The sequence below is a fragment of the Podarcis muralis genome, chromosome 1, assembly GCF_964188315.1.
Source record: "Podarcis muralis chromosome 1, rPodMur119.hap1.1, whole genome shotgun sequence".
Lineage (NCBI taxonomy): Eukaryota > Metazoa > Chordata > Lepidosauria > Squamata > Lacertidae > Podarcis > Podarcis muralis.
In genome coordinates, this window is record NC_135655.1 from 76,920,512 (window position 1) to 76,945,048 (window position 24,537).

Sequence of the window (24,537 nt, forward strand, 5' to 3'; positions counted from 1 at the left end):
ACAAAAGTATTCCCTTAGGAAAAGATTTACTACAAAAAAAATAGTAACAAAGTCTCCCAACAGAGAGGAAACTTTGCCATGCTGAATGATCACAAGCACTGTAATGACCTTTGCATCCTATTCTGATAGTCTTGCGGAAAGAGAGAGAGAAGAAATGATCTGCTTCCCTGGCACAGAACTTCAAAGCACTTCGCAGTTGCTATGATCTAAAGTTTGAAGATCAGAGTGAGATTCACAATCCCTCTCTTTGGAAATCTCCTAAATGAGAAATGCTGAAGTTTCCCCTGAAGTTTTGCTGTCGCACTTTCTTTTTCTTTCCAAATATGTTACTAAAGTTCAGCAAAGGCACTCTGCACATGCTCAGAGCAATATTCATCTTTGTTTTTACTTTATGAGTTCTTGGGGCTTAGCTTGGGTATTAAAAACCTGTGAATAGGTCCCTGACTCTCTCTAAATGGCACCACACTGCCTGGTTTCAAGCATTGTTTGAATATTTTTGACACCCTGTGTAGCCCATTCAGATATTTTTTGGAGGGTATGTGTGAAATGACTCGCCGTCTTCCATTCTGTAAAATGGCCCACCCTCTTCCGTTCAGCATCACCCATTACCCTTGGTCCTAGCCACATGCAAGTGTTACGTAATGTGTAACAGCAAAGCGGGACCATCCACTTATCGCATTCAGGAACTGGTAACAGTAAGCAAGTCATAAATAAGTGAATCAATAAGCTAGGATGCAAAGGTTAAACGACTGTGTCAGCTCAGTGTCATTTGCCACATTATTTCCTCATGGAACAGTGAAAGGAAGATACACTGCAACAATTAACGAAGAAAAGTGGATGGTCGGCATTCCTTAATTTTTGGATTTCTTTTCCACCTGCCCAATGGCTTTCTTCGGGCAGTCCTGTACCTGGGTCCTTTTCCTCTTGCTGTCAGCAATTCATGTTCAGGCACAGAATTCAGGTCAGTATGTTTTATGGGTAGGGGGGAAAACTTTGATTTGGGTTGGTTTGATTTTTTTAATATAAAAGGATATACCAGTAGAAAAACAATTGCCACAGGTGGCAGCACAAGCTGGTACCTGTTTCACTGGAAGTATGTCCTACCACATAGGACTCTTGGAGAAGTGTGCCTTGGATCGCAGCCTGAATGCCGTACGTATTCCAAGCATAGGTTGTAGCATGGTTTGGTTCCTGTCAGCCAGAATCTATATAACCTTTCTAATATTCTAATGAAAGATGTATTTTGTAGCAGACCTTGGACTAGAATACACAAAGCACTAGTTGATCTAATGCCTTCTTTTGACTAAGCTTGTGCTTTGGGAGATTTAAAATATTGTCTTTTGTTTCACTAGATTGTGGTGTGCAAGATAACGTTGTTAATATCCAAGAGAATAATCCTCCTGGGGCTTTGATTACCAACATTAACGCAGCTGACGGTGTCACAGTAAGAATTAACCCATTGGTATTGAATGGTGACCAGTTTGAGATTCAGAACTCACAACTGCTCCTGAAAAATTCAGTGGATTATGAGGTAATGAACTGGTATGAAAAAGATGCAGAAATATGGCTGGGGGGTTAATAGCATAGAATCAGAGAATCTTAGAGTTGGAAGGTTCCCCAAGGGTCATCTAGTCCAACACCCTGAAATGCAGGAATCTCAGCTAAAGCATCTATGACAGTAATGGTAGCCAGACAGACTCCTATCTAGAAACGTGGTAAGGTGAGGTGGAAGTGAATCAGGGCAGTACAGTCATAACCTGAATATAGCTATCCAAATATGTTAAAGCTATTTAATAGCCTTAATTAAAACACTGAAAACAAGTGCCTTGCAAAGGTCCATTCTCTCTGAGCTTTTATATTCTTTTGGCCAGAGCATTGTAAGGCAAAGGACTTACTTTATTGCCTGAGGCAACAGACAAGATGGCTTCCCTTCCCTGTTCCATAAAGTGTTCCTCAAAGTGGTAGATATGCAAACAGGCTTTCTACCAGGCAGCATGCGTCATGTGATAGATGAAAGCCAATTTGCATGCCATCATGACATGCAGGTAATGCTTCTTCATTTGAAGGCTATGGGGTATTTTCAAGTGTGATGATTAAACTGCCTCTGAGCACCTCTTTCACTTTTTATGTATGTATGAGATAGTTACTAAATAGAGAACTTAGAGTGGAAGAGAGGCTTTTGTAATTCAAACAGGAATTCTGGTCAATGTTAGGGGTTTTTAGTCACATTATAAACCTATTTGGGTAAAAAACCTTTGTGTGAAAACTACCAGCAGTGATTCTTAGTACAGTGGTACCTTGGTTCTCAAACTTAATCTGTTCTGGGACTTGGTTCGACTCCTGAAACCATTTGAAAACCATGGCGCGGCTTCCGATTGGCTGCAGGAGCTTCCTACACTCAAGCAGAAGCCGCTGAAGTTGCGTCAGACATTCAGCTTCCAAAAAACATTCACAAACCAGAACACTCACTTCCGGGTTTGTGGCATTCAGGAGCCGATTTGTTCGGGAGCCAAGCCATTCAAGAACCAAGGTACCACTGTATAAACATTTGTGTAGTTTATTCTGATGTACGCCATCCTAACAGATCAGGATAGGCAAAAATGTTAAAAACATCTAATTTTTTATTATTATTTCACATATCCTCATGGGTAATAATACTTCAGCCATCAAATGCTTGGGTGAACAGGAATATGTTCATATTCCTCCTGAATGTTAATAATGATGAAAGCAGATGTACTTCAGGAGGAGGGCATTCCATAAACAGGGAGCCGCTACAAGGAAGACCCTATCAGGCAGCACCAAAAGCTAAAATAAAATAAAAAAAATTAAAAAAATTAAAAATGTGCCACAAAAGCATGATTTAATTGAAATCATTTGTTTTTAATACAGGTTTCAACAGCGCTAGTTGTAGAACTACAGTGCTTCAGAGCGGATATAGTCGTGAGTAATATCTGAAATGCTACTTTGTGTTGTTAGATGTTGCACAAACATAGTGGGAGACACTTCTCTGCAAGGTCATCTAGGTCCAGAGTTTTCCCCCAAGAGAACCACATTCCCTCAGCAACTAACCCGCCAGGGGCTGCATACCAAGTGTGGGTGGGGCTGAAGCCAATGGTAGACATGGTCACACACACCCTCTGTCTCCGATACACCCTTTGCCTCCTTCACCCTCTTCTCTTTCTCTCCATCCCTTGTCAATGGCGTGCCAGGGGTGGGGCCAGTGCTCCCCCCCCCCCACTCCTCAATTTTGTTTGATAATTTCAATTTTCAAAAAACAGGTGTATTGTATAAAAAAAATGTCAAACACAAAACACTTGAAACTGCTAAATTTATTTTATTTTAAATTGCAAGAATAAGTAATGCAACATATTTGAATTCAGTGGCACTTGCTTCTGCAGACATGTCTTGGCTTGAACTTTTTGGATTATTGTCATTTTCAAGCTTAGTTCATGTGTGAAGCCAAGAGGGCCACCCAACATTTCTTCTTCTTCTTTTTTTAAGACCATAGTTCTAACATCACCAGCATCACCCCTGATTTTCAGCATTTCAAGAGTCAATCAATTACTAACATTATTCTGCTTTGCTCACCACCAGGTAAATAGTATTACTGTTGTAGTGAACATAATCGATGTGAATGACAACCCTCCTGTGTTTCCAGAAACCAACATCACTGTCAGTGTTCGAGAGGTATGATAATGATGATGATGATGATGATGTCTCTGCAACAAGTGACAATGGACTGTAGCTATAATTCTGACAGAACCATAATCTTGGGAAGAATAAAACCTTGTATAAACATTTAAATACAAATATTAAGCATAACACAATGAAATAGAAATGATACGTAACCATAACATATTATTGCTGTTTCCAATTTAATTCCAAAATAACAAACAAATATCCAAGAGAGTTAAGAGAGAAATATAGATTACAACTCTATTACACTATTAAGCTCACTAAATATTTTCTTTGAAACAAGTTCATAAAAACTGCTCAAACAGTAATGTCCACTTTGTTAGCCATAGATACAATTGTATGCAAATTAACATAATGAGGGGGGGGGGGATATAGAAGATGCCAAATACATTTCCACCCTCAGGTCTCCTTCAGTGACTAGTTACAGTGCACAATGGATTTCCAACCTCAAATTGAGAAGTTCGTTCAGAAAATAGGGGTAGCTGTTCATTTAAAATATTGGGTGCACTGTTCAAATAACTCTATCATATCCCGGTTTATTTTTATTTAGCAATATTTCTAAAGGGATAGCATCCTAATCTGGTACTAGTATTGTAAAGAACTCCTATGTTGTAATTTATAATGCCGCCTACTTCCTTTGCCAGCAAAATCATGTATCTGCAATATATGAGGTTTTACTCCTTTATTTAATATAAAATACAGAGAACTCTTCTTATAGCAATTTAAACATGAAAAGACTAAATGTAAAATTAGATAAAGGTATCCCCTCTACAATAAAGTTATTAATAGTCAAATGCAAGCTTCTCCTATTCTGACTGAAGGGAACAATAACTCTCTTTTACACTAGATAAGATCCTCATCATTATCCCACACAGAATCTCGTCACACTGAATCTTTAAAATGATGAAGCCAAACACATTCAGTTTTAAAATACAATGCAGACTCCCCTCTGCATGTGATAACTTGTTGTATGGTTCTATTCCATTGTGCCTTATGTGATAAACCATTAATTCTCTCTCACTTAGTGCAAAGTATAAAGAGGCCAATAGGGGGATTGGTGAAAGACTAGGACTGGACTGGGGAGACCAAACTTCAAATCCCCAGTGAGCTCATGGGGTGCACTTAAACCAGCCACTCTCTTTCCATCTAACCTGCATCACAAGGTTATTGTGAGGGGGAAATGTAGGTTGGGAGGAGAGAACTATATGCTGCTGTGAGGTTTTTGTAGAAGCGGCAGGATGCAAATACAGTATGGGAAAACATATGTCTATGTGTCTATGCATTTAGTATAGTGCCAGGCTAGATGTGAGGCTATAACTATATGAACAAAGTCAACACACACATTTGGGGGGGGGGGGGTTATGTAAATCCAAATAACAGCTGAGGAGGATCCTGCACAGCTTCCATAGGCAGGAATGGAAGTGCTTTCAAAAAATGTCAACAGCAGCTTAGGAGAGGAAAATAGAGAGAGGTGGGAGGATGTTAAACTCCACTCCTCACCGCACCATGGTCCCCAAGACTCCTCAGGCTTCCTCATCACAGCTTCGCATTATGAGAAAAGCATACATGTCAATTGTGGTCCTTTTCATTTTGGCTCAGGATTCTGCAAGGAACTCGTTGCTCCTTTATTCTAGATTGCATTTGAATGTTGTGACCTACTTTGGCCTTCTGAGAAAATTGTGTGCATGTTACTTATCTGCCTAGTAAATTTCCTATCTGCTGTAAATTACATGTGACAAAAAATAGCTCAAAATGATGATCCTTTTTTTGTTTTGTTTTTCAGGATATAGCAGTGAACACGACTGTCGTGCCCCAGGCTAATGTAACAGCTAAGGACGCTGACAAAGACACAATATATTACAACCTTACAGCAGATCCGCCAGTTAGTATATAATTGGGGAGTTAGTATAGCCCAGGCATAGGCAAACTTCGGCCCTCCAGATGTTTTGGCCTACAACTCCCATGATCCCTAGCTAGCAGGACCAGTGGTCAGGGATGATGGGAATTGTAGTCCAAAACATCTGAAGGGCCGAAGTTTGCCTATGCCTGGTATAGCCAGTGGTGCAGACAGGTAGTTTTAGTGGAGCTCTTTCCGTGGAAATGTGTATTTGTTCACTTAATTCAAAACATGCTGAGTTTGAGGGCCCTCCCATTCAGGGCTCATCCGGACTTCCGCTTGTCCCACCGCTTTCCCTCAGGGAAACCCAATGTTTACCGCTGAATCCGGGCAAACATCAGTTGGGGTTTTCTCCAGATTGACGTTTGCTCTGATTTAGAACTAAAGAGCAGGCTTTCTGAGGGAAAGCAGCAGGGCAAAGGCAAAACCACTCAGACCCAGCCAGGCCTGGAAAGCATGGGAGAAGCAGAAGCCATGCTTTCTAGGTAGGGGACAAGCAAAAGTGTGCACAAGACTTCAGTCTATGGACTGGGGCCCTGAGATTCTGCTCCAAAGCCCTGCACTGACGGCACATCTGAGTCTAGCCTCCCTTAGTACAGAGGCTGTTTTTCTGTGGGATCCCTCCCAAATGTACCACTCCAAGCATCGTTAATACTGTTGCATGCCATTAATACTGTTGCATGCCACTGCAATCTCCGAGTGATGCGAGATTCCAGGGGTTCCAGGTGTGCTTACCCAGGGTCTGTGTTTCCTTTTGGAAATGGGGCACAGCAGAGACTGTGGTGTTTTTAGGATATATGGTTTATTTGCACGTATATTCAACCTGAGCCTATGATGGCAGGGTTCAAAGCATTAACATTCCAAAAGGGCCTTGCTTCTCCCATAGCTGCAGCCCTGAATCCAAATAAACATAAAACATTATGCTCTCTCTCTCTCCACTGCTTTACTATCTGTGTTACCTCACTCCTAAGCTTCCAGCCTACATTGCTTCAGTTGCTTCCACTCTCTCTTTATCTGTGGAGGATGGGGACCCCACTCAATTGGTGTCCCACCCCCAGTTCCTTTAATCCTTTGATGTCCTAATAGTCCATTAGCCCAGGCTATCACCTCACACTGGAGGCTAGTCCTGGCTTAATTAGCTATTGACACATCACAGTAAACATGACCTTGGCATCATTAGCTTTTGATGCATGCTGATTCCAGAGAATTAGAAGTGCCTAACACACAGTTAAAATACACATGGGTCGAGCATAGTTTTCACACTCTAAGCCTTAATTAAAAGGATTTAAATGAAAACTCCATTGTACCAGTAAGAAACCAGAGATCATATACTTTCCATAACCCAGTCACTTCAGGTGTTGAAACATGCAACAATAAGCAATACCTTTGACACTGAACAGTGTTTTTGAAATGGCATTAGGTTCCATATCTGTGAGGAAGAGTGTGTCACTATCTCATCTTGTCTTCTAGGTAGGACTGGAGTATTTTAACATTGAAGGAGTTAATAACCCGCAAATTTACTTGCTCAAAACCTTGGATTATGAAAAAATTAACTACATGCAGTTTGTCTTATATGCCATGGTGAGTTTTATCATGAGCAAAATATATGTTTATTTGCAACTGCCCTGCTGCACGTGTGTTTCCACATTCACCAGATAAATGCCCTTGTGCTTTCAGGGTTGCCACTGGCAATCTTGACAATTGCCAGGCCCCCACATCCCAGAAGTCTGGCCTAGGTATAAGAGCTCTATGCGCGCACACAGTTCCTTGCTCTGCAAATGCTTTCACAGTCATTTCAGTGCAGAGATCCAAATATTTAAATAAAAGTGTTTGCAGAGCTTCCCCCTTCACTGAAATGCATAAGAAAGATCATGCTGAAAACATACTTGTTTACCCAGGAGTTTCCTGGCCATGAATATTGACTGCTGCGTGTGGCCAGCCACTGTGGTTATTGCATTATTGCAAATGTTATATCATAACAAATTGTGTCTTTTTTATTGCACTGGGTGGTATTCAACTAAGGGCTTCCAGAACAGTGCAAGTGGGGAGGCAGGGAGGGATCGTTCCATCTAGCAACCCCAAATGTTTGCCCTAGTTGAACGACTGCCTTATCTCAGTGTTGAATTCCTCCCACTCTTTTTATTTCTGTACATTGCATTCTGTTTTTAACTATAAAGCAGTATGCCAATGTTTTAAACAAATAAAATCGCACATTGGTGCTGGACTATCAGTTTCCAGCAGGGTGCACTCATGACCTTTGATCAGAGGTATTGCCTTTAAATGAATTTATTTAATTTGGCTGGTATGAATCAATGCAGCTACTTGAACTCAGAACTTCTGACAAGGTAACCTGCCCTGGTGGGTTTTGCAAGTATAGTGCTAGGGATTGTTTTGGTGCTGCTGTTATAATGGACATGTTCCCATTTCTTGTTTTTGTCCTTCATTTTTCTTTCATATAGGATGGGAAGGCTGGTGAAGCTCCACACACAGCCACTGCAACAATAACCATACATATCCTGCAGGCTGACCGGAGACCTCCTTGGTTCCAGCCATGCACTACTTTTGGAGGGAATATAATATGCATCAACAAGGGCTACACTGGCAAGGTCAACATCTCAGAGAATATGGTATGCACAAGGAACCCTTAGGCTGTGTCCACCCCAGGATGCCTCACTTAATTTTGCTTTGCTCCTCTATAGGACTCGTTTTGTCTTTGCAGTCTATGGACTCAAAGATCAGCCCAGGAGTGCCCTGGAACTAAGCACCACCTCTGCCTGCCGCATCAAACCTGGAACAGAATTGGTGCCAATACCAAAAGGGCACTGGCTATTCCTGAGAAAAATAGCTGGGGTAGAAAAAACTTCTATGCAACATTACAACTTTTACAACCCAACTAAACACACTTTGCATGAGGCTCAAACTACATCTTTGGTTCTTGCCTCCACTTTCCTTTAACCCTTTGCAGTCTGTGGCAAAGCATGTCTAAGCAATAAAACAGCAGACAGAAGCTGCTTTGCCCATCCCCTCCTGTCTTTAAAAAAAAGCAGCTCAAAAACATGCCCTTTTTGCTTTTTTGCCCATGAGGGAGAAAGAAATGGGGTTCTCCTATCTTTCCCCTGTGTATTTCCTTCCACACATGAAAAGGCAATTTGGGGAGGGCAATACTGAGCCAAAAAAGTGGCAGAAGGGGGAAAGGTTAAGCAGCCAGCCAAACTTCCTGTTACCTGCAAAGAAGCCTATTAGCCATGCTAGGGCTGCTGCTCGCAGGTCTTCTGCTTCACTCCAGGTCAATGCCAGCAAGTTGGGGTTTGACTCCAAACAGCAACACAATGAGGAGTGTGCTTTCATACAACAAGCGGGGTTCAGGAGCAGATTTTGCCTGTGGTGGGTATGCTATGAGCAGCCTACCCCTTCCAATAAGCATCTTCTTACACATAAGAAACAGCAGCGACAAAATGATACTTCTACATGTCATGAAATTAGCTTCTACTACCAGGAAATGGGACTCTTTTTGTTGTGGCTGCCACTCCTTTAGGCTACAGTGGCTGCTTCCTGCTCATGGACTTGTTGTTCGCTAGGAAAGTAATAACCTACAATTTGGTATGTAAGCACACAGCTTGCATTGAGGCTGGAGGCCACATACAAAATGGCAGGTTTCATGTCAAACTTATTAGAGAACCTCTTTAGCATGAGAGATAGAGAGCAGCAATGATTGCAGGCTGGTGTGGGGAGCAAGCATGGGAACAATGGGGGTACACAGCATCTTCAACAAGCCAGGACCTCCAAAACAGCCAGAGTGAATGTAGCCACATCATTATCATCATCATTAAATTTATATCACTCATATGTGAAAAAGGCTTCATCCAATTTATCATCAGCCAGCTGCAGTATCAGCTCTATAATTTATAATTTGTTTCAGATATGTTGTCATTGTAACATCTTGTTAACTAAAAGCCAGACTCGTAACGGCTGAAAGTACCTGAAGTGAGCAAATGCTTTGATTTTTGGAAACATCTGAAAATGATTTACCTTGTTTATTGCAGAATGAGTCTTTGGTCTTGGAGCCAGGACCCCTCTATGCTATTGATGGGGACAGAGATATGAATGAAAAAGTAGAGTATGCAATTGCTGATGGTGAGTAGATTATGCCTACCTACAAGGGGGGGGGGGGATGTTTTGGCTGTCAACATTTCCAGGAAAATCAAGGCTTAGTTAATAAATCCCTGTGTAGCCTTTTGAGTTTCTATGTGTTCTAAATAAGCTACTCCATGTGGCAGGCACAGGTGCGCGCACACACACACACACACACACACACACACTGAGCCTTGTATCCCAGCTGGTAACATGGGTCATCAGTTATATCCAGCCTTGGATGTGATGGTATCAGAGCCATGGGCATAGCCAGGATTTATTTTGGGAGGACAAAACTGAGCTATCTGCAACACAATCACTCAGTTAAGTATTTTTATTTATTTACTTGATGGGGGCAGCGCCCACCCCACCCCCACCCCCCCGGCTACACCCATCCCATTCTTTCTTCCAGTGACCAGAAGTTCCGATTACTAATTTTCTCAAATTTCATTAGGAAATGATGGCACATTCTCAATAGACAAGGATTCTGGGGAAATAACAATGAACAAGACTGTTAACACTCTGAAGACTTTCATGTTGTATGTTGTGGTAAGTCTCTTGGTGATCTGTGTTGATCAACTCCTAGCTGGAATACGTGTTTACCAAGGAGAAAAGAGCTAGCTCAGCTTCCCTCAAACTGGTGCCCTCCAAGTGTTTTGGACTGGCATGGGCTGATGGGAATTGTCATTCAAAGGATCTGAGGGCACCAGGCTGGGGAAGGCAGAGCTAGGCTGTGAGAAATGTCTCTTAGCCATTCATTAGATCAGGGATGGGGAGTCTGTCACTGTCCAGATGTTGTTCATAGCAAGCATGGTCAATGGTGACGGATGGTGTGAGTTGTAGTCCAGCAACATCTAGAGGGCCACTAGTTCCTCACTCCCACATTTACCGGTAATCCATGATAAACTGGAGCTAATCCTATAGGCCTACAAGGATGAGCAATCTCAGGACCACAGGTCAAATTTGGCCTGCCAGGCCTCCCTATTTGTCCCACAAGACCATTTTCCCCAGACCATGCTCACCTGCCCCACATCTGATATCATCTGCTGATGTGTGGGGAGTTCAGGCCCTCTGGGTTCAGGTGTACAAGGCAGCTTCCTGCAGAAAGTGAGGCTGAACTGCCCACACATCAGCTGAATGTGTGCAGTTTTGAAACCAGTGGTTTCGAAAAGTTCAGTTCGCTATCTTGATTCAAAATTGTGTCCAAACATAAACAAAACCCTGCTTCTTGATCTCAGGAACCATTATGCATATGACCATGTTATGAGTCTGTGGCAGGGTAGGCTTGTATGCTGAGAGACCTTTCTAAAGCCTGGATCCAACAAGTGTAAAAATCTAAGCAAGGATTCAAATTCTTGGAATAGCCAGGCTGGTTTCTCAATGAGGTAATGGCCTAAGTCTGGATTCTTATGGTAACTAAGGAAGTGTCTCTGTGCCAGACAGCAAATGGGTGGGGCTCCCTTCCTCAACTCTCTGGTAGTTAGAAATACAAATGCCAAGCTGGAGAGTCGAGTTATATGTGCTAGAACCTGGAACCTGCAAGGCTGCAGGCTGGGTAGGGGGGTAGAAAGAGCTATGTTTGATTTCTGTTAGAACCCAAGGTTATGGCTACAGTAGAAACAAGACCCTTTCTGGAGGTTTTAGTGATGTTGACCTGTCCATCATAGGCTCAGATTGTACATATATGTGTGTAAACAAACCATATATCATAAAGATACAACAGTTTCCACTGTCCCTCAACCAAAAGGAAACAGGACCCTGGAACTCCTGAAATCTTGCAGTACTTGGAGATTGGGATGGCATGCAGCAATATCTTAAGAAGATAGAGTGGTATTCAAGGACAGGGTCCCAACTGTGCAAGGATATCCTCTTGTGAAATGAGGTCTCCCCCTCTCCCTCCCCCATACCCTTCCAACTCTACAGCTGGAACTCTATGATGCTATGAAACATGCCCCTGCCTTGGAACAGATTCAGGAATCCCTAGAACAGAATTAGGGTGTGCACAGATTTCTTCTTGCGTAACAGATCATTCTCTCCCATGCTGTGTTGGATTCTACCCACAGTGAACAGACAAAGAAACAGCTTCCCAAAATTTGTAGTAGGAATTCAAGTGTTTGGTTAAAATGTTGCTCACCTCAGTTCCTTAGATTAAGAAATGTAGGCTACAAAACTGAATTTCTGCATTTTTGGCAGAATGCCAAAAGGGTCAACTCTGTCCCCACAAGAGTCTGCTAAAAGGTGAAGCACTCCACACTTGGTGACATTGTCTGCCAGTGGCAGAGAGTGGAAGAAAAGCTTATCATCCCAGATCTCAAGCACATACTCCATCCCCACCCCGTGCTTACTTTCCATTAAGTCATTTTGCATTTTATCCCTTGAGGAGAATGACTGTTCTTGTGCTTCTTGCTCTCTTTCTCCAGGCTTTCCAGACCAACAATCCATACAGATATTCCCAAACAACAGTGGAAATCAAGGTTGTGCGTAGAAATGACCACAAGCCATACTTTGAGAAATCCCTTTATGCAGGAACTGTGTCTGTGGGCCTGCCTGTTCCCAGCCTGGTCATGGAGGCTGGGAGACCTTCAGTGCCCCTACGCATCTTTGCTGCGGATGATGACTTCACTGATGTATGGAACTTTAGATGGCTTTGAAGGTCATTGGGGTGCTGGGCAGGGGGAGGAGGGCAGAGATGTTAAGATACTAATAATGATATCAGTTGTGGTTCCTACGTGAGGTTCATGCGAGTTAATGCATGGAGGGTTAGAACGACCCTCATATCTCTTTTAGCATTATGATCTAATGTCTGTACTTGTGCAAATCTTCAAACCCCTGATCTGCATATGACCTGCCCACTTTGCCACTCACCTGTCTACAGTGAAATAAAAACCACCTGGATCAAGAAATCTTTTGCAGGCACAAAATTGTCATGATCCCTCCCCACCCCCCACATTAAAAATTATTTGGTCAAATATTGATTTACATTTGATGCCCTCTCCTTTCTTCCATAATAGAATGCAAGGCAACACAACACACATGGGGCTCCCAGGCCATTTCCCAGCCAAGCACTGGCCAGCTGAGCTTTTACAGCATAACTATATCACATGCCCTGAGATCATGCCCTGGGATCATTTTCAATTTGGACCTTTTGTCAAATAAATAATGCTCTGAAATTGTGTAATTCAGAACTTCCTGATAAAATTGGAAGTAACAAGTGGTACAGTTTATTTAGTTACTTTATCTTATTCTGTGTTGAAGGGGTTGCAGAGATGAGGATTGGAAAGGCGGGGGCAGATACATACCATACAACCTGGAGGAAATATTTGGGGCAGGCTGAAAGGAAACATGCTGTGTTGACAATAACAGGGAAGCCGATACAAACAAGGCCACATCCAGGACATTGGCACTACGTAGTGACTAGGTGCATATTGCATAGCCAGGGTGGGAATGGGGTGGAGAGCATAGGGGCAAATTGTTGTCTGGGTTCCATGTGCTTAATTAAAGTCTATTTTTATATTCTCCATCCACAGAAATTCAATCCTGATATTAAATACCAAATCCAAAACAGCACGAATTTCACAGTTACCATAGATGGCTTTCTCCTGACTGCTGTGGTTTTGGATGTGGCCTCCACCATCACCCTTTTGGTAGGTCATCTTTCCCCCAAAATTTGAGTGCTATATTAATTTGATTGTAATGTCTGATGTTAGAAAAAGGCACCAGAGGCCCCTTTAAACATGGGCTGCTGTCGTCATAATTCCTCTCATTGTTATTTCTCGCTCCAAGAGAGTCTGGTCATGGATAATTTAAAGTGGACAAAAAAACCAAACACACAGATGGGAGCCAGGACACGATAGTTATTAACATTCTGATCAGGATCACATTTGTTTAAAAAATGTAACAATATTGGCAATATTTGTTCCAAACACTCTGGAAACACAAATTAGGAAATATTATAATTCCTTCCAGTAGCACCTTAAAGACCAACTAAGTTAGTTCTTAGTATGAGCTTTCGTGTGCATGCACACTTCTTCAGATACACTGAAACAGAAGTTGCCAGATCCTTCTATATAGTGAGAAGGTGGGGAGGGGTATTACTCAGAAGGGTGGTGGGAATGGGTGATTGGCAGATAGCTGTGAGGAGCCTGTTGACGACTCTTAACGACTGCAGTCGTTAAGAGTCGTTAAGAGTCGTCAGCAGGCTCATCACAGCTATCTGCCAATCACCCATTCCCACCACCCTTCTGAGTAATACCCCTCCCCACCTTCTCACTATATAGAAGGATCTGGCAACTTCTGTTTCAGTGTATCTGAAGAAGTGTGCATGCACACGAAAGCTCATACCAAGAACTAACTTAGTTGGTCTTTAAGGTGCTACTGGAAGGAATTTTTTTTGTTTTGACTATGGCAGACCAACACGGCTACCTATCTGTAACTAGGAAATATTATGTATCTTTTATTAGACTAAGTCCTGCAAGCTTTTGAAGTACACAGGCATAGGTATATATGGTAAGATTTCTGTGTAACTCAAAAGCTTGCATTCCACTGCACCAATAGAAGATTGTCTAATCTTCTATCCTACCTATTTTGTGTTGGTTTTCATAATAAATAGTGGCCTTGCTCTATTTGAGTGCTATTGTGAGGATATATTAATGAAGGCAATCAACAAAATGAAACAGGAAACACTTTCATCCTAATTTTATAAGTGTGCGTGTAGGAGTCATAATTGTGCTGCCTAGCTTCACACTCTTGCCAGACCTATCTATGCATTGCATATGTAGACATCAGCTGTATGTTCTGCAGAACTGGAGTGTATAGATTACACACTCCAATGCACAGAAGCTTGAACTGTTCAGAGCCCTTAACTAATTTGGTGCCTTCATAAATGGATTGACGGAATAAATGTGTTTATGCAAAGGGTTAACATCCACTTTCATGTCTGCACAGGCTATTGCTAATGACACAGCTACTCTGCAAGAGGACAGCACCCTGATAACTGTAGATGTCAAGCCTTTAGAAAGTAAGTTAGCACATACAGCGTAGATGAAATATAAGGATCACAGATATTGCTCAAAAAGACTAAGGCAAAAGTCTGCTTCCAGATTATCTCTGTTTAGGGTGGGAGGCTCAACCACATACCAACAAATTCAGTTAACATATTTAAAGTGGTGTGTGTGTGTGTGTGTGTGTGTGTGTGTGTGTGTGTTCTTGCTCAGCAAACATACTTTCAAAACAATGGGACATACTGTACTGCCATAAGGAAAGTGGTAGGAAAATGCATGGAAAGTGCAGGATAATAATTGCTTTGCTTAGCCAATGTAAGAATAACTACTACATTTTATTTTATTTTATTTTATTTTATTTTATATTTTATGTGCCACCCATATGACTGGGGTGCCCCAGCCACTCTGGGTGGCTCCCAACGGAATATTAAAAGCATGATTAAGTTTGATACATTTAAACTGTATCAGGTTTACCACTGCTTTGCCCCTACCCTTCTACTTCCTGGTAAGCAGCAGTAACACAACCAGCCAGAGGTCAGGAGAGCACTGCCACCCCACCATGCCATCCTCTTCTGTTTGATGTGATGTTGTATAACCTCCCTGCAAACAAAACAGAATGAAGGTTCAATAAATATATGACATTATATAGCCACCCCAGAAACTTTGTACAAACCAACCAAGATTAATGCTCAATTAACAGGCCATCTGGAAGTTACCTCAGGGAAGGCGTGTTGTGCTATATGGCTTAAGGGACCTTAGCCTTATTCTTGGCCCAGCAAAAAATCGATAGCAAGCCTGAAAGCCTAATTTGGACAGTCCAAATGTGCCTTTACAAAACATTTGGTCTGTGATTTTGGATCTGAACTAGTCACTAACCCCCTTTCCTAGCATAAAACTAAGGGCATAGGTTTTCTTTGTCAACAGCCACAGGGGTCTGATAAGATTACCATAGGGTTCTGATAAATGTCCTGTTGTCATGATTTTGTCTACATGGGATCTATAAAGGTTCACCATCTAGGGGCTGTTACAATATTGTGTCCATTTTATAATGGTTTTGAGCCTTAATCTATGTACATTTCATATGAATAAGGTGTTCAGTTTCTTGGTGTAAAGATACAACTCTGAAAAATAACTAATACCGTGGCCTAATGCATTTTCAGCTCCAACCATTCTTCCTACAGCCATCACTACCACAGGGGCAGGGACCACTATTTCAGATATTTCAGATTTACCACCTGGGACAATCACTACTCTTCCTATAACACCTTCTGCAAGTACAACCAGGAATACTGCCATTACAGAGAAGCCTGCAACAGGCCCAACATCTGACTCAGTCATCCCTCCTTTTGTAACTACAACAAAGTCTCCCATAATCACAGGTAGCACTTTAGAACCCCAGACCGCCAGTTCTCCCATCACTGGGATAAGCCAAGCAACAGATAGGACTGATGAATCTACTGCTGAAACAACTTTTCAGTCTGGAGTAACTGAGCCTTCCATATCCACGGCAACAGGGGGAACCGTCCAAACTGTTACTTCAGCTTCTTCTCAGACTGCAACCACCACCACACATCCCATAATCCCTTCTCAGGCTGGAACTACCACAAAGCATCCCATAACAGGTGAGACCCCAGCAACAGACAAGCGGTCGACTGCAAATACACCTCAGGCTGGAACTACCACAAAGCATCCCATAACAGGTGAGAGCCCAGCAACAGATGATATAGGGCAAGCTACTACTAAGGCACCTCAGACAGAAGCCACCAAAGTAACTGATACGACTGTTTCTTCCACTGTTCCAACACCTCTCTATAATGGAACAACCACCTATGCCACAGGAGATGCAACTAGAACAATCACCCTATCGATAACAACTTTATCTTCTGGCAACCAAACGACGTCCATTCCACCAGGTAATTCATCTCATAGACTATCAGAACCTGTGTCTCCTCAAACACCCACCACCACAAGTTGCCCAAGATGTAGAGTAAACGTGTTATTCAGAGGCAGACTATACTTGACATTTGCATATGCATATGTTGTTTTCTTTCACAAATAGCCAGCGTAGGGGGTGGGGACCCATGATACACAAGAATGGTGGCTTTAACAGTCCCTTTTAGAATCCATCCCACCCAGTGGCTGTTATCCATCAATGGAAGAAAGCTTCTTGAGACTGGTTCAGCGAGTTGTTGTTGGAGAAGGGTCTAGGTCTGGGGCCTAGGCCATGACATTAGGTATTACATGCAGGGATCCCAATACAGCTAAAACTGATTGTGAAAAACTTGAAACAAATGCTTAGTCATGGCTTACTAAAATTCTGCTCCTTTGAATGGGGCTTTAAAAAGGTAAAGGGCTCCTGAGAGTTAAATCCAGTCGCAAACGACTCTGAGGTTGCGGCGATCATCTCGCTTTACTGGCCGAGGCAGCCAGCGTTTGTTCACAGACAGTTTTTCCAGGTCATGTGGCCAGCATGACTAAGCTGCTTCTGGCGAAACCAGAGCAGCACACGGAAACGCCGTTTACCTTCCCGTCGGAGCAGTACCTATTTATCTACTTGCACTTGGACGTGCTTTCGAACTGCTAGGTTGGCAGGAACTGGGACCGAAGAACAGGAGCTCACCCCATTGTGGGGATTCGAACCGCCAACCTTTGGGCTTAGTCACGACTAATTTTAGCTGGATAAGGGCCAGGGTGGCATCAAAGTGACTAGAGATAGTGTTGCTCGCATTATTTCTCTGTGTAAGGTAAGACCACTATACCTCCTGATGTGTTTGAGAATTGGTTCACACTGAAGTAGTAAACCTGTGTCTGGCCTGTACCATTTCAGGTGGGGAAGGGGTGGGAGGAGACCCATGTGACTGAATGTTCTGCGAGACAGAAGAGGCTCAGGCAATGAATCTTACTGGAACCTGGCAGAACTAGCCTAGCAGGAAAAATAGCAGGGAGTGTGTATGGGTTGGTCAGGTAGGTTACCAGGGGAAGGGAGTGGACCAAAGAGTCCAACTGGTCAATGCAGAGTCTATTAGCTCATATGGCATGTTAGGTCAGGTGTGCCCAGGTGTGAGGGCTCACCCCCTCCCATTCATATTGGGCTTTGCCCTAGAATTCAAGCCTGGGATCCCCTGCATGTGAAACATGAGCTATCCATCCCAAATAGGCCTCTTCCTAAAGCCCCTGAACCCCTGGTATGTGTGATGGGGTGTTGGGGAAGTAGGTGGAAGGAAGATAAATATCCCATATGTGTCTAATGCTTGGGTGTTGTGTAGAACTGCATGCAGTGCAGGTTTGAGTATGTATGTATGTATGTATGTATGTATGTATGTATTTAGCATGCAAAATATGAGTGGTTCAGTAGGGTCTCTCTCCCCCGGGTGGGGCTAAAACTTCCTTCTCCTGCTTCTTTGGCGTGAGCTCCACTGGAAGCTGTTACTGTTACTGCCGGGGCTTCACGAGATGTATTTTTTGCAGATAGAGCAGGGTGGAATCCAGTTAAGAATGGGTAAGAAAAGAGGCAGCAGAAAGCAACAGACTGAAAATATTATTGACAGGTAGGACAGAATGTGCCAGAGACATTTAAAGTGAAATAACAGGAGCAATAACAGGGGCAAATGAAGTCACAGAATGGTAGACGTGGAAGGGACCCCAAGGGTCATCTAGTCTAACCCCCTGCAATGCAGGAGTCATGGTAGCTTTCAGAGAAAAAAGGAAAGCAATGTCAGGAATGGGCATTATACCTTTCTGGAACCCAAGGCACCATACATTACCCCTGGGAAAATGTAATTCTTCCGCCATCAAGGTGGCCCATTGCTATCTGAATGCAGAGTGGAAGAATGTAGCTGCATATCACTGCATATACACCATACATTTAAAACACATGGCTTCCCCCCCCCACTCCCCCAAAAATTATGGTGATTGTGGTTTGATTCAAGAACTACAGTTTCCAGGATTTGGTGTGCGCATGTGTGATTTTAAATGTATGGTGTTTATTTAGCCTGAGTCAAGGGCTGACATCAGGAACACAACCCCGCTCTTCCAAGGCCTGCGTCATTTGCTGACGTTTGAAATGTTTTGTTTTCCATAATCCCCCCCCCACTCCAACTTCCCTTCTATAGGAGAGAGGAAGGAGGGAAGGTAGGAGGGCAATAAAGTTTGCAGGCTATTGAGAGACTGGTTTCATTTTAAAAAAAAAATCAATAGTGGCTGAGCTCTCCATTGTTGTATCACTCAAACACAGGAGCACTCCTTTTTCTCTCTTTAAAAAGAGGGACAGTGCCAATCCTCCGTGCCCCACCATTTTGTGGACCTGTTGGCTGAGGCTGATGGGAACTGCAGCTCAACAACATCTGGAGGGCCAAAGGCTCCTCATACCTGCTCTAACCCACCATGGTTTCCACCTTTGGCTGACTGGCAGTGGCTCTCCAGGGTCTCAAGTTGGGAAGTCTTTTTGGACCCTGCTGCTGGAGAGCCTTAAATTGCATTTCAATTGGGCCCTTCTGCCTGCAGAGTATGTCATTTACCACTGAACTAGGCATCCTGCTTCTCCATTTTTTAAACTGAGCCACCCTTCTGGCTTTTGCTCTCTCCAAAAGATTGTTTTATTTTTAAAGAGGAAAAAAGCCCTAATTTAGTTAGCAAGCAGTATCTTGATTCCAGCACTTCTGAACTTGTGTGATATTGGCTATTTTTGAGAGGTGAAGTGCTAGTCATTTCACTTCATATTAATGATAAACTCTTAGAAGTAATAGAAACCTGCAGGCAATAGTCAAAGTCCACGCTGCTGGAGATTACAGACATGAAACTGATAGCTGGTCACGGTTTTACTAATCGCCACAAAGCTTTAAAACGATAGCTTGGTAGTTAATAAGGATGTGAAGTGTGAAATGAGAAAGGGCAAATTCCTACGGCAGGCAAATCCAAGTCAACCTAAGAAAACCCTGGCATGTGTTTCCGATTGGATAGAAACTTGGAGCATAGCTATCTGCTGGTGACTAGTTCAATGTTAGATACGTTAACTGAAATGCTAGGGATACTTTTATATATACTGCATCATGGAATCTGCAAGAGACCATCAAGGAAAGAGGAAGAAGTAATGACATTGCAGCCTCTAAAACCTGTTATCCACACCCACCTGTCTTACACCTTAAGTCTTATATTGACATTCAGGAGGATGTTCCCTCGCCCAATGATGCTAATAAAGCTACATTCCAAATATTATTTAACCAGATTTCAATGGGGATTTCTAGAGATTGTTTCCAATATCAGGCTACTGTTTTATGTTTTTGTTTTTCAGAACAGAGTTGTCAGTATAGAACAGAGGACATGGCTGCTGTGGGCACCACTTTGGGATGTTTACTGCTAGTCACATTAGTGCTGCTTGGACTGGTCTCCTACAAGTATTACAAACTAAAACAAAGATATGGAGAAGACAGTGAAGTAAGTGGACCTTTTGCTATACATTGATTTTGGAGTGAGAGTACAAGCCTTAGTTGCGTGTTGAGTCCCACAATGCCACCCCCCAAAAAATTCACACTTCACACATCAATGTTTGTTTAAGGTTTTTGGCATAATTTTGGCCACAACTTTATTCAAAATACAAAAAATGTGAGTGGTTGCTTAGGCATTGGTTATGACTATCTGTCCTTGCCCTCAGGGACAGAGCTGGCCTTCCGGACACCAACGGAAGCCAGCGTGGGAAACAAGTATTGGGTGAGAAAATGAAGCTGGGCATCAGTCCCTCACCTCTCACCCTTATGTTCCTGTGGGGCTTGCACGGCCCAAGTCCGATGCCAGGGACAAGGACGAAAAGAAGGCAAGCCCCTGGATTCCTTTAACGGAATTCCCTTTCCGCATCATTTGGAGGGGTAGGCACTTACCCCTCCAAGAACCAATTTAACCAATGCCTAACCCCCAACCTTACAAGTTGTGACGATTTGCTACGCAGTAGGCAAAAACCAAATGGCACCAGCCAATCAGCCAGATGGCAAAATTCCTACCAGGGCCCCGCTCCAAGGCGGACGACCCCATGACAGGCATAGCAAGGTCAAGCGATCAAGAAAAAACCACCCTATTAAAGGGAGGGAGGGAGGGTGATCCGGTGCAAAATGGCCAAGAGGACGTCCAATGTCTGACCCCTGTATTTAAAGACTCTGACCCCTCCTCCAAATTGGCAACAATTAAAACTCCCCAGCAACCCAATTTTAACCACTTAAAGGCTTGGGTTCCTCACCAAATCTGCCCAGTAACGGCAGGGTGGCTTGTTCCCCCAACCGCAACACGTGGTCTCTGTTAGGGAGAACACGCTTTGTGAAGAACTGCAGTGCAGGAATTTGTGAGCTTTTATGCTTTTATCATGTTCTAACGATGGCCAACGACAACAAAAATACCCAAAGAAAGGTAAGAGCCTTGTTTAAAAACATCCCTAGTCCACTCTTCACTGCATATGCAATGAGTCATTGGAAAATCACACCTGTACATCAGTTACATCACACAAGCTAGTATGTTGAGCTGGTATTGCAATTTGTCAAGCAGAAACAGAAGGAAAAGTTGGTGCTGCCATGTGAGCATCTGCCACTACACAACATTTGTGAGTTCTCAGCATTCTCTGCCTGGTATTGCATGAAGCATTTGTATGTAATATGTAAATATATAAACATGGCAAACATACTAAGCAGAAATGAATTGTGTGATTTTGCTAATCATTAGATTGAATTATACCACAGGGGGATTAGGCCCAATCATTTCTAATGTGGATGATCCTTCTCTACACACCTCACTTCCCTTTCCATCAGTATGAACATTAAATGTCCCTCTTTTGCAGTCTGTTAAAGGCTTGATCAACAGCAGCTTTGAAAGCGATGAGAAACCTAACTCTGGTGGAAAGGAGGATAAGTTGCCAGCAAGTGTGAAGTCCGAAGACGACAAACCGGTTGCAGAGAAGCGGTCAGGCACCCTGCCTCCTTTGGAGGAGACAGCGGGAAGCAGCCTGGAATCAGTAGCTTCTGAAACGAACAAGGAAGGTGAAGAAGGCAACGGGGACACAGACAGTGAAAAGGAAGTAAGATCCATCCTCACTAAAGACAGAAGGATGTCAGACGATGGCTACAAAGCAGTGTGGTTTAAAGAAGACATTGACCCAGAAGCTAAGGATGATGTTTTGATGATTGAAAATGACAGCGATACAGAACAGAAAGGGAATGAGAGTGACAGTGACAATGCTGATGACCAGGCTGGTGACAATGAAGTTGGTGATAGTGGCAGAGGTGGCAGTGACAGGTCCTTCACTCTAGGAAGAGCTCAACTCCCAGAAATTGATTCTACTGATGATCTTCAGGACACAGAAGGAGATGGTGTTTTTTTGTAGGTGAAATATTGTCCAGGATTCTGTGATAGAGCTGACTGTTTTAAACTATGTTCTGACCAAGCTTCTGCAGCTTCTTCCTATGACCTCGGCCAATTAATGAGCAGCATTCACCGGGAAGGGCAGTGTGCAACCTTGTCCCTTTGGTAATATATCACACCTTCCCCAAGCATAAAGCTGATAGATAACAACATCTTACGGAATTGTTAGGATCATTCAACTCAAGCATGATAATTAATATACAGCAGCCAGGACCAAACCAAAACAGTTTGATCCCTGAGGCAGCCAATTCAAATGGAGCCACCACCTTCCAACACAAAATAGGAAATGGCTTGTAGAAGATGTACCTGTTATCACCGGCACAGTGAGCTCAGCTAGGGTTGCTGCTAGTTTACTTCTAAGCAATGGCTGCTGTTCCACTGGTGCTAATCCTGCTAGTATATTTGGACTCATAGTGTTCAACATAGAGATGTCCAGCTTGGTGTGATCCAAGCTAAAACCAACATCTGGAAGAACGTAATAATAATAATAATAATAATAATAATAATAATAATAATAATAATAATAATATTATTATTATTATTATTATTCCCCCCCGCCCATCTGGAATAAGCTCTTTAATGAGCAAAGCTGGGATAGTATTTACAGAAGTGTTGTTTCAAACCAGGAGAAACATAGTGCTAGTAGTTTATGGGATTGCCATCTCCTTCACAAATGTCTAATTGTGTCAGGACTGCCAATATGGTCCACTGGGTGGGCCTGAATTCATCCAACTTCCACCATGGATTGCCTGGGATAAGCTACTTCAAGTCTTCACGTGACATGTGGGCTGCTGCAAAGTTGGTAACAAACTAACAGTGCCCTTTGACTACTCAGAAATAAGGCACACTGAATTCAATGGGGATTACTTCCAGATGAGTATAGGATTGCAGCCTATGGTTGTGATAATGACCTTATTTTTTCTCTTTTTTCTTTTCATATTTTTTAACATTATAAACATCCATTCAAACCAAATAACACTGATACAAACTTGGGGTTCTCTGAACCCCCAGACTTCACCACCCACCCCGGTTTTCAAAATGTACATTTTAAAAAAATCTTTACCGCATTTGATTACATTTATCTAACTTTGGTTTAATCCTTTTTTCTTAGTCTTTTGTTTTTTGCAGATTACAAGTGTTATGAAAATCCTACTAAAGTCTTTAAGTGTTTCCAATATTCTTTAATATAATCTATGTACTTTTTCCATTCTGTATTAAATTTGTTTTCCTCTTGGTGTCTGATTCTTCCAGTCATCTTTGCCATTTCAGCGTATTCCATTGTCTTCATAACCCACTCTTCTTTAGCTGGTGTTTTCTCTTCCTTCCCTGGGCGTAAAGCATTCTTATCATGACCTCGTTAAATTAGAAAAGGTTTAAAGGGAACTTGTGGTCCACCACATATTGCTGTACAGCTCCCATCAGCCTTTACGTTTCGCCATGCTGGTTGAGGCTGGTGTGACTGGAGTCCAACAACATCTCCCAACAAGGCTCCCAACACCTGCCCTAGAAATGATGAGGAATGGGGCTTACTTCTAAGTAAGTAAGCATAAAATTGTGCTGCAGAACTGCTGTTATTTTCCATGACGTTTATTCAAGGTATTGCAGTTTTTATTCTATAAGGCGAAGTCAAACATTTGATTCTATGGCCACCAACAGTTTCACAAAGCTCTTCTCTTAAAGCATTAAACAAACAGGAGGAGACAGAGAAACATCATATTGCCATTCTTTACGTGCATAATTTGCAAGGGATCAATTTCAAAATGATGACCTGGTGCTATACAAGGATGGTACCATGGTGTATTACACTAACAAAATTAAATAAAATAAACAAAAAAAAGGTAGCAATAATTGATGAAAGTGTCGAAATGGGAGGGGGAAATTCCCCAGTTGTGACAGAATTGCCCTTCAGCTAAGAATTATTGATATATGAGAAGAGAAGAAATGAGGGAGGAAAGCATGAATAATGGATTTGCAATTTTTCTTATTGGCTTATAGAAGCAACTTTTTGAAATAAAAAAATAGATCAGGAATTGGCCGTTAATATGATTGTGACAGCAAGAAAGAAAATATGAAGAATATGGGAGACAGAGACACTCCAGTGATCAAAGAATGGATAAATCATGTGATCGGGCAGAAAAGTCAATGTTAATATATGTTCTGTTTGAGTTGAAGAAAAGTAAACTATTCTCTGTGAGATGGGTTGCAGGTGTCAGAGGAAAGGAAATATATTAACATCTAATCATGTCATATGCTTAGACTTGGCTGTGATAATTATGTAGAGGGGTAAATATAGTTTAATGACTGTTAGATTGGTGCTTCTTTGTTTTAAAGAAATGCTATCTCTGTTTGAGACCTTAAATAATATAATTTTATTAAAGTCCTTTATAATAAGTATAATGTGCATAGAATCTTAAG

General features: G+C 42.4%; 1 protein-coding gene across 9 annotated transcripts; it reads left to right on the top strand.

The window, feature by feature from the left end:
• The first annotated feature begins 752 nt into the window (after positions 1–752).
• CDHR5 (cadherin related family member 5) lies at positions 753–24,519 on the top strand. Of its 9 annotated transcripts, none has more exons than XM_028735296.2 (16): positions 753–961; positions 1,353–1,531; positions 2,890–2,940; positions 3,595–3,687; positions 5,480–5,578; positions 7,064–7,174; positions 8,053–8,220; positions 9,637–9,727; positions 10,179–10,273; positions 12,145–12,351; positions 13,252–13,368; positions 14,669–14,741; positions 15,885–16,424; positions 16,563–16,637; positions 20,015–20,157; positions 21,542–24,519. In XM_028735296.2, the coding sequence occupies exons 1-16, from the start codon at positions 883–885 to the stop codon at positions 22,082–22,084; spliced, it is 2,664 nt and encodes an 887-aa protein (XP_028591129.2). In that variant the 5' UTR covers positions 753–882; the 3' UTR covers positions 22,085–24,519. The 9 variants fall into 9 exon arrangements, with proteins under 9 accessions (XP_028591129.2, XP_028591147.2, XP_028591121.2 ...); XM_028735314.2 differs by having other exon boundaries at positions 15,885–16,346; XM_028735288.2 differs by having other exon boundaries at positions 15,885–16,637.
• The last annotated feature ends 18 nt before the right edge of the window (positions 24,520–24,537 follow it).

Bases quoted from the DNA above. Each gene is read 5' to 3' on its own strand.
- CDHR5 (XM_028735288.2), top strand. From the start codon at position 883: ATGGCTTTCTTCGGGCAGTCCTGTACCTGGGTCCTTTTCCTCTTGCTG. The intron at 10,274-12,144 runs GTAAGTCTCTTG...CTCTTTCTCCAG, and splicing joins CTTTCATGTTGTATGTTGTG to GCTTTCCAGACCAACAATCC. The intron at 14,742-15,884 runs GTAAGTTAGCAC...ATGCATTTTCAG, and splicing joins AGATGTCAAGCCTTTAGAAA to CTCCAACCATTCTTCCTACA.